The sequence below is a fragment of the Elgaria multicarinata genome, chromosome 4 (genome assembly GCF_023053635.1).
Source record: "Elgaria multicarinata webbii isolate HBS135686 ecotype San Diego chromosome 4, rElgMul1.1.pri, whole genome shotgun sequence".
NCBI classification, from domain to species: Eukaryota; Metazoa; Chordata; class Lepidosauria; order Squamata; family Anguidae; genus Elgaria; species Elgaria multicarinata.
Genome location: NC_086174.1, coordinates 92,891,444 through 92,906,571, shown reverse-complemented (window position 1 = coordinate 92,906,571; position 15,128 = coordinate 92,891,444). Strand labels below are relative to the sequence as shown.

Sequence of the window (15,128 nt, the reverse complement as noted above, 5' to 3'; positions counted from 1 at the left end):
ATCTTGCTGATGAAAGAGGAGGGTGGAGTGGTTCTTCTCCTCCAGCATGCTGTGTCAAACAAACGGGCTTGTGCTGACTCAGTTGAATGGACTTTTGCTGCTCCAACCCCACTCTCATTGCCCACAGAAACGCCACCCAGACAATGAAATATTAAATCAATAAAACACTAGACAACAAAGCAAGAGTGAGGGGGGAAGACGCCCACCCATCACAAGGTCCATCAACGACAAGAACCAATGAACTGGAGGGGAAAGGAGAAAGGGTGGAGTGGGGCGGGGCAGAGTGGGAGAGCAATCAAGGGAAAGAAGATTTCACCGGTACAATGGTGATACCACAAACGCATGTGAAAGGGACTATTAGCTTGATGCACTAATGAAATGGAGGTGGAAATCATGGAGGCAAACAAGGGAAAAAAGTAGGGTGCGATGGTGCCGTTACATTCCAGTAAATCCTTTTTAACTTCCTCAAAGTTTTCTGTCCACTTCCTATTCAGTTGGGCAGTGATCATTTGATCAGGTTTTCATCACATTTAACATTAAAATAGCAAGATGGGCAGAGAAGAAAAGGGACCTTTCTCAAAGCTAGGGAAATGATCAGCAGTTTGAGATCTGGCCTACTTCCCAGTTATTACTGACCTATCTATGTGGTCCTCTGAACAATATATTCTGGAGGAGACAGTGTGAAAGAGGCAGCTGGGGGGATGAGTTAATTTGAAATTACTGAGAAAGAGGCACAGGATGGGTGAGAAGAGCAAAGGACCAAAGGGACCCATCCCTTCAAATTCAGAACAAGGAGTCTGAAAGAGTGGGAAAGGGCACTTTACTGGTAGGGAAATTTGAGTTCATTGGTGGGGAATTCATGTGGGCTTGAGGGTGAGATTGCTCCGTTACTTTATAAGTTTAAAAATGCCTTGCTTCTATGAAAGAACATGCATGCCATTGAGTCTGCTAATAATGAAGATAAACACATGTTTAAAAATAATAATCAGGCAATGCATTCAAGATGTTTTTGCACATAATTATTATTTGTATTACTTGAATGTCAGAAAATGCTGTATTTTTAGCAGGTCCTCACTTGTACAGAGATACTAGATTTATGGAAAGTTGAAGCAACCAGAATGAATTTTTTTTAAAGATCTTTAAAGCAATGTTAACACTATTTATGACACTCCCACTAAATATAAAGCATTATCTTGCCATAGTTAAGCATTTTGAAGAGAAATCGATTTCAGTGAAAGAAAGTCAACTGAAGAGAAAGTTTTCCCCAGTATTTCACAATGAGATGGATACCTTATTGTCACCATCCACCATCAACCTATCATTGTTCTCTTGCTCCTTCTTCATGGCATTCAAATTCACTACTTTCTCCCATTCTCACAAACAGCAGACTGAACCACAGATTTATCCATTCTCTTCCTTGGTCCATTCTTTACCATCCAACCCATTGTCTACCATATCCCCCCAAACTACTGAAATAAGCCACTTACTGATGTTGTTTAAACTTTCTTTCCTCCAGCTACTGCCTGCTCCTACTTCTGCTACCATTGCTTCTACTCTGCTTCTATGATTTTTTGACTGTTGATTATGCTTTTGTGTCTGAAGAAGTAGGTTGCAATATATAAAACCATGCTAGAGTAAAACTCAATTTGTCTGGAAAGGAGCTACTCTGTTATACTTTAAAAACCATTTCCTAAGACTAATACAATGATCTAAACATATGTATATTTAGATATTTTTGTCAGAACCAAATAAATAAATAGAAATAATATTCTGATAGACATTAAAGCTTTTTTTAGCTGCATTGATAACCTTGCTATTTGGACAGGGTTCCTGGCTTGTTAGCATCACTGAAGTAGATGTGATAGTCCAACCTCACAATGCTACTATCATAGACTATATTGTATAATCTTTGCAAAGGAAACCTTATACATGAATATTTAGAACAGCCGTGTAAAGCTGAAAGAATTATCAATACCACTAATCTTGAAGAACATGACAGAAGTTTAATTCAAATCTTTCACGTTTGTTCATCTGATCACTGGAGTGACATTAGGAATATTGGCTAGAAAAAAGAAATCCTTTGTGTTCTTTGAGATTCAAATGTAATATATTTAAATGGAGATCAAAGAAAGGAAGGGAGACTGTGACACACACACACACACACACACACACACACACACACACACTGTAATCATTTTATGACAGATTAGAAGACTATTATATTTGCGTACACTGCTTTGAAATCTGTAGTTGTAAACAAATTATAGTCATAAACAAACAAGCAAACATTCAAACTACATGATGCAAATGTTGGAGACCTGCTTAGCGTACTCTTATCTTTGCTGTGTTATAGCATTATTTTAAGGGGAAATGTAAGAAAACTGGAGACAATGCTGATGTTATTTCCTGGTTCCCAGATCCTTATTTTTGTGAAAGTTTGAATCAGAGCTCAATCACTAAACGTAATAAAGACTTTATATTTATATGATCCACACCATGCAAAAAAGAGAAAAAAAGCTTTGGATTACCCCACATTATATACTTCCATGACTGAGCTCTGTCTCTTTCAAAATAAATAATAATAATTCTCTCAAACTTCATTTTTGGGCAACACTAATTAATGCATGATGACCTGAGATGACCCTTACAAACAAGGGCCTGGTGCGCTTCCTGAGAATAGGGCACTGACAAATGCAGGTGCCAAATGCCTCTGCCAAAAATAGCCAAAATATGTAGAAAAACATAAGAAGCTGGCAGTGTGGACCTCGCAATAAGCTTTGAACTACCCAAAATAATTCAATAAACAAAAAACCTACGGTTTACAAAACAACGTTAAAGATGTAGTTTTCAACCAAGCAACAAAAAGCAGGGAAATTGGGAGTTAAGGCTCACAAGCCTTAACGCCACATCCTTAATGCCACAAGCCACATCCTTAACGCCACATCCACAAGCCTTAACGGCACATCCTTAACGCCACAAGCCTTAATGCCACATCCAAAGCAGGTGCGGCCTTTATTATTTATTTATTTATTAAACTTATATACCGCTCCCATAGCCAGGGCTCTCTGGGCGGTTTACAGAAATTCCCTGGTTTGACCAGGGGGCTCAATTTAAGCCCACACCCGGCCGCCACGGAACAGATAAGAACGCCCCGTCCCGTCCCGTCCCCCTACCTGGGTCCGCCGCCGCCACCACCGCACAGACTGCGACGACGACAGATCCAGGTAAACCCACCACACACTTACCTGCTCCGTGGCAGCAGGCGCGTGGCGGCCTTGCTTCCGGGTTGAACAGGGGGCTTGATTTAAGCCCAAGCCGGCCGCCACAGAACAGGTAAGAACCCCCCCTGGCCTGTCCCGTTACCTGGCTCCGCCGCCACCACTGCACAGATGGCGGCAGTGGCGGCAGATCCAGGCAAGCCCCCCACACCCCACTTATCTGCTCCGTGGTTGCTGGCGATTTAAGCCCACGCCCGGCTGCCACAGAACAGGTAACAACCCACCCACCCACCTGGCCTTGCTGCCGCCGCTGCACAAACTGCGGCAGCGGCTCCAGGGAAGCCCCCTCCCCTTACCTGCTCCATCGTCGCTGGGCCCAGGCTTGAATCGAGCCCCCGGGTCCACCGGGAAGCAAGGCTGCAGGTGCGGCCTTGGTTCCAAATGGACCTGGGCGCTCAGTTCAAGCCCAGGCCCAGCGATGACGGAACAGGTAAGACCCCCCTTCCCGCCTGTCCCCTTCCCCCGCAAGCCCCCCGCAGGCAAGCCCCACCCCACTTACCTGATCTCTCATGGCTGGGTGCGGGCCCCGCTCTCCCTTCTTCTCCCCCCTCCCTCCAGGGAATCTGATTTGAGGCACATGTGTTGCTTTATCAGATTCCTCATAGGGAAACATAGGTTTTTAAAAATATTAATTAAAAATTGATGGAATGGACTTTTGAAAAAAGAAAGCCATTCCATCAATGAGGAGGACAGGGCAACGCAATCCTACAACTGGATTGCATGGTTAGGCTCCCAATTTGGAGCTTTTAGTGCACAAAAAAATGGTCGCCAGCCCGGAAGCATTTCTGTGTCGGTTTGAAACAGAGAGGCTTCCCCCTTTTGTCATTTAAAGTGACATCCTGCCCTCAATATTTCACCAATCTTCTTGAAACGCGCAGGGTATGTAAAACCAGCATTTCTTTCTGGCAGGACTCCATTTCAGAAAGATTGGTGAAATATTTTCCTTTTTAGGATGCTAGAATGACCCACCCCACAATAACGCCTTTTAACATGGTGGAATGCTTTTTTTTACTGATCATCCTTAACACAGGGAAACACTGTTGTGTTTCCCTGCAATACATACACACATCCAGGAGAATGTCTTCTGCCAGATGCCAATGAATTGCACCTAGACCTTAAATTGCATAAGACATTGTTATGAACATGGACCTGTGCCAATAATAGCCAAAACATGTAGAACTAAATAAGAATAAGAAATAAATAAATAAGGATAATTAACCCCACAATAGGCTCTGGAACACCCCAAATCATACACTAACATATCTAGGAAAGTGTCCTCTGCAATATGACATTGAATCATGTTCATCCTAATGCTTTCATTGAGTTCAAGACACTGTCATGCACTTGACAATACCTTGTATTGGGCCAGTCTCAATTCCATGCCATTTTGTAGGGGATATTCTACTGCATGTGTAGGTGTATCATTTCGGGTGACCAAAGCCATTGGCAGCTGGTGGCTCTGTTGTCAGGGGGGCTGTAAATCCACTCTGGTTTTCAGTCAGAACTCTAAAGAAGCTATCCAAGGTGCTGAAATCAAGCCCAAAAATAAGTTCAGCAGCTTAGATAGCTTCTTTAGAGTTCTGTCTGGTTCTGATTGAAAACCAGAGCAGATTCACAGCCCCACTGACAATGGAGCCACTATCCTCCACTGTCTTAGGCTTACTGAGTGCTTCATACCACCGGTTCCTTATATGCAATTGTCATCTGGGACCATCAAGCATTAATGAGTTTTGCACAGCATAGGCAGTTTGGATTGGGCTGCCATTGTTGTTGTTTTTGAAGGGGAGAGTCCATCAGTCATGAAATATATGACATAGGATAGTTCACAGCTTATTTTGGGGTGCAGGTGTATATAAACATTAGGTTTTTATTAAGTTTACTGGCTGAGTACTGTTTCAAACTTTCATACAAATAAGGATCTGGGGATTAGAAACCAACTTCAGCATAATAAAATAGAGAAAATTCAGAGAATTGTGAAAAAACGGCAAATTCTTAATGCAAGAACTGTTTGGAAAGGTCGAAAAAGACTTGAGTATGATAAAGGGACAAGATGCTTCAGCGAGCACATTTATAACACCTGTAAAATGCTATTATATAAGCAGGATATTAATTTGTTTTTTGTTATCACTAAGGGAAGAACAGGTACAGTTTTAAAAGGAAACAAGTCTCACTGTGGAATTATATGTTACAGGTCACAGAAGGACTTTAGTGAAGCCCAGATTGAATTCTTCCTACTGTGTAGGAATATGACAATATGACAATATTGCCTATTTCCCCAACCCACTATACAATACTGACAGCAGCTGAAAGGAATCGGGAAATGCATAACATCACAACCCAGGTAAATGTCTTGCTATGTATTATTGGAGAGAGGGAGCATCCCATAAAGTGGTGTAATTTTGGGTAGCATCCCCATCTTAGTAGTATTGAATTCTGCCCTGACTTTAACGGTACAGTCCTATAGATGTCTACTCAGAATTAACTGAGGTTAATGGGACTTATGCATAGGCAAGTGTTATAGCAATGGTAGTGAATTTATTTTGGATGGTGGGCTGGATAATGTCAGGGGTTTATGCCACATCACTGATGACAAGGGCAGGGCCACGACCCATGATATCATCCAACCCCCAGCTTCACTCCATGCATGCTTTTCCCAGTAGAAAAAAGCCTGTGCACAGCGGAGTTACTCAGATAGAAGCACTGGGTGGGGAAAAACTCCTCCACTCCATGCCTCAGGGAGGGCAGCTTCACCTGCCCTGTGTCCTTCCCCATTGGGGAGGATATGGGAAAGGTGAAGCACTTCCAGTGTTACTTGCCCTCACCTCAGAGGTAACAGCAGAGATCCCTCTCCTTGCAGGCAGGGATTGGAAAGGAGACAGATGGGACTGCGGTCTGGATGGGCAAAGATTAGGCCCACAGGCTGGAGGCTCCAAATCACTGGTGTACGGGGTTGCAGCATAAATGTTGTACTCTTGTTGCATACAGAAATGTTGTATAAAATAACCTTGAGTATTAAATGTTTGAAGGATATGTATATATAGTAACTTTGTTTATCCTCTAAAAACACTTTGGGATGTCGTCCCAATCCTTTTCCACTCACAGTTTACTCAAGTTTTTGGATTTGATTTTTTTAAAAGGATATAGCCTGGAGTTTATATGTGTACATCCCTGAAACCCACTAAGAGACATGTGTTTTTGTACTTACGTATCTATTCCAAAATTGTGTAATGAGTAAATGATTAAAATATTATGTGATGTAGGGCAAATTCTTTTTTATCTTTCCAGCTTTGGGATACTTTCCAGCTTTATCATCCATTTGCCCTTCAGCTATCTAAATCATGCCCATTACAGCCACACCAAATCATGTGAATATGGTAATAATGCAATATTACTAATGAAAGCTGGAGGTGGTGTTTATTCTGTCTTTGGAGTATCAAACAGATTGTTTCATATGTTTCTCATGGGGAAGCATCAGGAAGTGCAGAAATTTCAATTTTAATTCTGGTATCTAATTATCCTCTTCGAAGAGGGAGATAATCAAAGCTGGAGTTTCTCTTTAAGACATTGATTTAGTAGCTACATGTCATTTTTAATCTTGATCACAAGTACTGGTAGCAACATTATTCTAATTAGTTCTTTACATTATTGCATCTGATTGAGACGCATGATGGAGAATGACGTTGAACTAGCCATGTTTTCTAAGAAAGGGAGTGGGGAGAAAGAAAATCAGAAAAGCACCGGATTTGGGGGAGGAAGGGGAAGACTCCAGCAGCTGCATAAACACAAAATGTATTCAGTCCAAAGCATTTTGAATATCTTCCTCAGGGGTGCTTCTGGGAACAAGCAACTTGCGCTTGTTCCAAGAAGTATTCCTTCCTCTTGTGAATCTTTTGCAAAAGAATTGGGAGTGAAGACTTAAGTTGGCTGTGTCCATGAGAGTCCTGGAAAAAGATAATGAAATTTATGAAACATTACATTGTTTATCTACAGCCCCCCCACCACGACTGTGTGAGGTATCTTCAGTCATTAGGAACCACTAACCATCATGAGCCAGTAATGCTCATTTAAGAAACATTCTCTAGCAATCAGTACTCATGAAAGGAAGATATTTCAGTATTAGCTAAACAAAAGACTAGAATTATCTCTTCACTTGACATTACACAGTAGCATTTCCATTACCTCATATATTTGATTCTTGTGTCATCTGATATATTCTATATGCATGCAGACTAATATTAAAATAATTATTTTGCTTAAATAACGACTTCCAAAGCTGTGCTTAACATGCATCAATCTAGAAATGCCTTCTATTGCAGGAGCATATATTTTAGATTGCTGTTTACAGGACACAAACCATCATGAAGACATCAAATTATTTTAATTAAAGGAATGCTGAGATAGCTGTGAATCAAATGAGAGAGCCAGTGCATAATTTGTGGTTAATGCATAATTATGATTAGTATTGAACTTGTTCTAGGGAGATCCAGGTTCCAATCTCCACTTGGCCATAAAGCTCACTGGGTAACTTTGGGCCAATCTGCCTTGCAGGTTTGATGTGAGGATAAAATGGAGAGGAAGGGGAATGTATAGGTTGTCTTGGGTTGCTTGCAAGAGGGGGAAAGGTAGGATATTAATGTAACAATAAAAATAATAAAAATGTTGCATCTGCATATGTCAAAAATAAAAAAGAAATGGGAGAAGTGGCTTTCATACAACTATTGGTTTTCTCTCCTTAAGCAGGAATTTCACATCGCAGAGGTGGCAATATAATACTATTCCTTCCTACATCACTTGGATAATGGGATGAGCAACAGGCCATGAAGGAGGAGCCCATAGTTTGGCTTCTCCTCACACTAGCATTATTCCAGTTCCCTGATGGGAACTATTGGTGTGGGGAGGAGCCACACAATGGGCTCCTCCCACATGGCCCAGGGCTTTTCACATTACTCTGGAAAGAGCTATGCTGGATCAGACCAAGGGCCCATCTAGTCCAGCATTCTGTTCATACAGGGGCCAATAAACCGTTGACCAGGAACCCACAAGCAGTACACAAGTGCAACACACATGTTCCCCAGCAACTGGTGTACATAAGCTAACAGCCTCTGACACTGGAGCCAGCATATAGCCATCAGGACTAGTATCCAAGCCACTGATAGCCTTCTCCTTCAGGAATTAATCTAATCCCCTCTTAAAACCATCCAGATTGGTAGCCATCACTACATCTTGTGGTAGCGAATTCCATAGTTTAACTATGCACTGTGTGAAGAAGTACTTTATTTCATCTGTCCTGAATCTCCCACCAATCAGCTTCGTGGGATGACTCCAGGTTCTAGTAAAGATGGGGGAAATATCTCCCTATCCTCATTCTCGGCACCATGCATCATTTTGTATACCTTTATCATACCTCCCTATCCTGGAAGACATTTTGAGAAGAGTCATAGCTCAGGGACAGAGCTCATGCTTTGTATGCAGAAGGTCCCAAGTTTAACCCCCAGCATCTCCAAGTGGGGCTGGGTAAGACCCCTGCTTGAAGTCCTGGAGAGCTGCTGCTAGTCACTCACCAGGTCCGCATGACACAACAGTGGTTAATAAACCATGGGTGGGTTGTTAACCATCCTGCATATGCTGCTTACATAAATACCCTCGCTGGACACAGGCTGTCATGACATCTGAACCCAGGGAGGGTGACTGGCTGAGATAGTTAACAAATCACCCAGCAACCCTACAACAAACCATGGGTTCTGGGTAACTTGTTATACATAGCAACAAGCCATCATGACCAGCTTCACATGACATGACAAACCAAGCGTAATTATGCCAAGCGTAATTATGCAAATGACATGCCAAGCGTAATTATGCAAATGCCCCCTGGCCCATGTCTTATTTCCTCCTCCATGATCATGTGAGCCTGATGGGGGAGCAAAATGGGTGGTGGTGGATGAAGAGTCTTCCCTGACCTACAACTTTTGCTTCCAGTTCTGGTACAAAGCATTTTCTTTTCCAAAACAATAACAACTCCACTTCTGATTCCTTCTCTCCTGATTAGCACTCAAGCATCTTCACTCTTAGTGCTCCCTTTAGGAAAGTTGCATTAGACGCTAAGGAGCATTCTGACCTAGAACTACCACTTAGGTATTTATTTAGACTCAGATTGTCTATACTTATTTGGGAGTGGGTCATATAGAAATCAGTGGAAAACACTGGGCTGAACGACAGCAATTTTAGTCTTTCAGGTTGTTCCATTTATAAACTGCCTTTATGGACCAAGTCCACCTGCGTTAGTAATCAAAATAAGAACATGAAACAATATATTAGAATAACTTTAAAATTCAAAAAAACAAGATCCCAACAATATATTACAATCCATAAATTCCATAAGTTAGGAACCACTACTGGAATTCTAAGCACACTTAGTACATGACAGTGATTCTGATAAGAATTGCTAAGTACTGCTAATACTTTTTATTCTTAAATTAATATAGTGCTTTCACTCTGCAAAGTACTTTATGGGTTCTGTTGTCTTCACAGTCTGTGGAAGGTCATAATTTCCATAACACAGATGGGGAAACTGAGGCTGGGAAAGCGTGCCTTGTCTAACATTGCACACAATTCAGTGGTAGGTCTGTGTGCTAATTCCAACTCTTTATTCACTCAGCCTGGTTAACTGTCATTCACCTCCACATAGAAGTGGTTACGAATGAGGTGCCAGTTCCACTGACTTCAGTGATTCAGTTCAAATAGTTTGGCTTAACTGCAGGGACAGAATTATTTGGTGAGTCTCCAAAGAGTGCAAAAAACGTGGTTCACTGGAAACTTTCAGACATCACCTCAACAACCCAGGATATCTGATATCCTTTGGAAGAATTCTGATGGGTTACAGTTAGTGTGTGTGTTTTGTATCAGCAATATTTTTCAAGGTTCATTAAATACTCTTGTGACAGTAACTGATAGGACACTCCTATTTGCATGACAACTTCAGGGCCCCTTCACAGGGTGCACATCAAAGAATGTGTAGTGTGAATGCAGCAGCACATGTCTGCAAACACGTGTGTCACACCTCAGGGAGCCGGGAGGCCTCGCTGCATGCCCTCCCTGTCCGATGTCCTGTGGCAAACTACCTTTTGCCCTGCTGTGTGTGAAAAGGCTCCAGTTCTGGGGCGGAATCTCAGAGGCCAGCAACCCCAGCAGACGGGCTTTCTTGGGCGACGTCGGACGTCGGGATGCTTGCTGAGGGGGGCTCTGTTGAACGCAGCAGTTCCGCCCTCAGGGTCGCCCCGCGCCACTTGGCTCCACCGCCGCCCTTGGCGTTCCCCTCCCCCTACGCGTGGCTAACTCTCTCCTCCTCCCATCCCGCTCCCCGCAAAGCTTCCCGCTTTCCTCAGCCGTTTCTCCTGCTGCCCAGTCCACGTGTCCCGCGCCGCCGCTGCCTTTCCTTCTGCCCCACTCCCGGCCTGCCTGGCGCTGCTGCCTGAACCCCAACTCCCCCCCCCCCCACGCCGTAGCCCTCCACTCTGTGGCGCTGCTTCCTGAATCCCCCCGCCCCCCGGAGGTGCCTTCCCCTCCCCTCCCCGCAGCGCAGCCCCTGCGTTTTGTGGCTGCTTGCCGGCGCGCGCGCGCTCGCCCTCCCTCCCTCGCCTGGCGGCCGGGGGCTCCTCCCCCTCGGGGGCCACGAAAGCGCCATGTGCGCGCCGGCGGGGTTTTGCGCCCTGGCCTCGCCTCTGCCACTTGCGTCACTGCCGCTCAGAGCGGTCTCGGAGCCTCCCGCTCTTTCCCCCTCACTCTCGAGCCACAAACCGGGCTCTGCAGCCGCCTTGCTCCCGCCTCCTCCTTCTCCCCGGCTCCTCCTGCCCGCCAAAGGCAAAGAGGGGACGCGGCTCCAGCCACGCGACGGAACAGACGGCGGCGAGCGAGCGAGCGAGCCTCGGCAGAAGCAGCACCCATGAGAAGCCCCCGTCAGCCTTGACACCCTGTAAGAGCGAGGGTCTCTCCGTGCGCGCGCGTGGTGGGAGAATTGCAGCCCGCTGTGGGGTGCTGGACCAAGGGACAGGCGAGAGCGCAGCGGGACCTTTCGCAGGCGGTTTGGGCGCCGTGGACGAGCCATCACCCACCTGCCAGGCAGCCCTGGTGCCCGGGTCGTGGCTCCTAAAGCGAGGGAAGGAGGAGAGAAACTTTAGGTTCAGCACCTCGGACAGCGCCGCTCGGCTTCTGCAAGCTATTATTAAGCCAGCTCCATGGGCTGCTGTTTCTCCTTCAGGCGCTTTCCTCCTCCCTAGGCGGGCTGCACAATTCCCACCTCTCCTTGCCTCAGACTTGTTCCCTTCACCGTCGTGTTAGATGCCACCCTTCCTCTCCCACTCCCTTTTCACCTTCACTGTCATTTGCTCTTCCTTCCTGGCACGTCTGGTTTGTTTGCACAAGCGGTGATGAGGTGGACTTTGCATTCTTTTAACACCCCCCTTTCTACTTTTGTCTTCTTGCAGGTGGCGTACCTGGCTGTGGCAGAAATGAATGAAAGTGTCGCCTTGAACGAAACGGGGGCCCCTGTCCCTTGGATTCAAACCAGCAGCCACAACACTTCCCTGGAGCTTTCCTCCAAGCTCCCGGTCTTTATCATTAACCCTTGGGATATTATGCTCTGCATCTCTGGGACCATCATCGCCTGTGAAAATGCCATTGTGGTGGCCATTATATTCTATACTCCCAATCTTAGAACCCCAATGTTTGTGCTGATTGGGAGCTTGGCCACCGCAGACCTACTAGCCGGAGTTGGCCTCATCCTCAATTTTGTTTTCCAGTATGTGATCCAGTCAGAAACCATCAGCCTTATTACAGTTGGCTTCCTAGTTGCCTCTTTTACTGCTTCTGTGAGTAGCTTGTTAGCTATCACAGTTGACCGTTACCTTTCCCTATACAATGCACTGACTTACTATTCGGAGAAGACTGTGCTCTGTATTCATATGATGCTGATCATCACCTGGGGGGTTTCCCTCTGCTTAGGACTGCTGCCTGTCTTAGGCTGGAATTGTCTAGAAGATTATTCATTGTGCAGCATTGTCAGACCTTTGACCAAAAGTAATGTGACTTTGCTCTCTGCCTCTTTCTTTTTCATCTTTATCCTCATGCTCCACCTGTACATTAAAATCTGCAAAATAGTTTGCAGGCATGCACACCAGATAGCACTCCAGCAGCATTTCCTGACTGCATCTCACTACGTTGCAACCAAAAAAGGAGTCTCTACACTTGCTATAATCCTTGGGACCTTTGGAGCCAGTTGGTTACCTTTTGCTATCTACTGTGTAGTTGGAGATTCTAACTACCCTGCTGTGTACACTTATGCCACACTTCTACCTGCTACCTACAACTCCATGATCAATCCTATAATATATGCCTACAGAAACCAAGAAATTCAGAGATCCATGTGGGTTCTCTTTTGTGGCTGCTTTCAGTCAAAAGTGTCCTTTCGTTCAAGATCCCCCAGTGATGTCTAAGTGACTTCTTCCTCTGTGTAGTTTTGCACAAAGTGACAATCTTCGACTTTTGTGAATTACAGTGCCTGGTATGAACCAGAACCATGTTGTGAAATTGTTTTTTTGGGGGGTGATGTTTAAACAGTAGCACTTTATGTATGTGTATTCTTGAGAATGTGAAAGGTCTGGATCTTTTGGTTATATGAAACTAAACATAACAACCAGAAACAGTGTGGAGGTATACAAGATTGTACATCACATTTGTAAAGTGGAGGCATTCCAGGACTACGTAATTATAGCACTTTATTTTTAGCTGCTCAACTGCCAGAACAGTGTTGCCATTTCTTAAAGGGCAGAAAGAGAATGAAATGAAGTGAAATGTTGTCTGTTTATTTTGGGATGTGAGTAATAATATATTTTGCTGCACAGTATTGATAAATTATGACATTTTGTACACAAATAAACAAATCCACTACGTATTTTTATTTTGTGTGTTGAGCTGATTAATAGCCTTTAAGCACTTGATAAACCTTTCACACTGCCTCAGCTTTATTTACTTGAAAATATTCATTGGGTATATCCATCTAAATGAAATTAGTTTACTTATACAGAGGAACCATGTTATAAAACCAGTGTGTAAAATATACTATTTTTTCCCCCTTTCCATTCAGTAGTCATTTATTTTCCATAGAAATCAAAATACTCAAGCATACTAAAGATTATTATCACCCCAGTCCTCCAAAAGTCTCATCTTTAGTATTAGGTCAGAGTTTAAAGTATCAGATAAAAACATTTCAGCAGAGGAAGCAACATCCAAAGAGTTCTTCTGATTGTCAAATGATGTTTACACAGCTCAGAGATATTTCTTACATGCATCCCAGTGAAATGTGCAAGAGTTCAAATAAATTCCCATTTATTTCAGGGGATTAGCATAGGAGAAAATCCCTGTCTGTTGTTCCCATTTGTCCTTGGCTTGATCCAGATTTGGTTAAGGCTTCATTTCTGCCACGCCTGTGCAAGTTCATAATAAATTGATTCCTGTGACAATCCACAGACCCTGGGTGCCTTTTTTTGTCTCTCTGTCTGACTGATTCTTCAGACTAAGATTTATGCACAGCTTGTTGCCTGCATGTGTTAGGCCACATTGTGATATAACCAATTTACTTATAGAAATGATTCTTGCCAGGAGCAGCAGGTGAATATTACATCCCAGCTTGAAGGGACTTGCACTTGTGATTCAAAATTAATAAACAAATATTTGTAATACTATAATGTTTTGCAGGCTGCTACAAGACTGAACATTACCCCTGCATGATTTACTATTTAACTAGAAGTCAAATCATTTATCACTACAGTTTAACATGTGAATATTGCAATACTCTAAAGCTCTCCTAATATGTTTTTAGAAAGTATATGGTTCCTAGATCAATATCTATTGATCTTTTTTCAGAACTATAAGTTAGGTCAAATCATCTAACATTTGTATATTGCAATAGCAGGGGTTCAAAAACAAGGTTAACTATATTCACATTGTGATCCAGTCGCATTAAAATTAGGAAAGCATGATATATACCAGCATGCCAATTGCAAGGTCAACAAAAACCTCGCAAATGAGTTAAAATGTGCCAATCCAGTAAAAGCAATCTGCATTTGGGTTTTCAGGCACAAATCTCCTACAACCTGAGCTTCACTTGGAGTTGGGGTATTCGATGCAAGAACTGGCACAGGTGCATGCTCTGGCAACATTTGAAAGGATGGTGGCACAGCCTTGCTATTAGAATTCCATAGAATGCCAATCACCTCTTAAGATATGGAGGAAGGGTAGCTATATTGGCTATCCCTTTCCTACTTGCACACTGCCAAGCCAATGAACAAGCAATGCCAGCATTGATAAACTACTTAAGGCAGGAGAGAAGCTCTGCTGAAACGCTGTTATCCTGGTGGCAGCCTAGATTGTAGTGGAAGAATATTGCAGCTAGAATTTAGCGCTGATGCTGTACTTCATTATCTTTATTATCTGCAGCTACACTACACCATTTGGCACTAAAGGCTGTAAAGGCCAAATGCCTTTCGGCTAAGGTGATCTATGCATCTGAACCAGGAAACAAAGGGCATGATATCCCATTGCTTGATTAGTCAAGATTTGATCATGTGTCCTGAGAACGGTTTCTATAGAAAAGTATTATATTCAAGGTGTTATGAAATCTCTGTGTGCTGTTTGATCTGGGAAGGCTGTTTCGTACAGGGAAGCCACCATTTGGCATGCACCTATCAAGTCATGTGCCAAGTGTGTATGAACAGGGCCTCTTAGTTCCAGTGAAAAGCACTTACACTTAGCTTACTTACTAAACATAATTTCACACAGATGACAACCTTCACTTTT

The 15,128-nt window shown here is 43.6% G+C and overlaps 1 protein-coding gene across 1 annotated transcript; it reads left to right on the top strand.

Annotated features, from left to right (window-relative positions):
• Positions 1-11,776: 11,776 nt before the first annotated feature.
• Positions 11,777-12,766, top strand: GPR6 (G protein-coupled receptor 6). The gene has a single exon (XM_063125752.1). The coding sequence runs from the start codon at positions 11,783-11,785 to the stop codon at positions 12,764-12,766; it is 984 nt and encodes a 327-aa protein (XP_062981822.1). The 5' UTR covers positions 11,777-11,782.
• Positions 12,767-15,128: the final 2,362 nt, after the last annotated feature.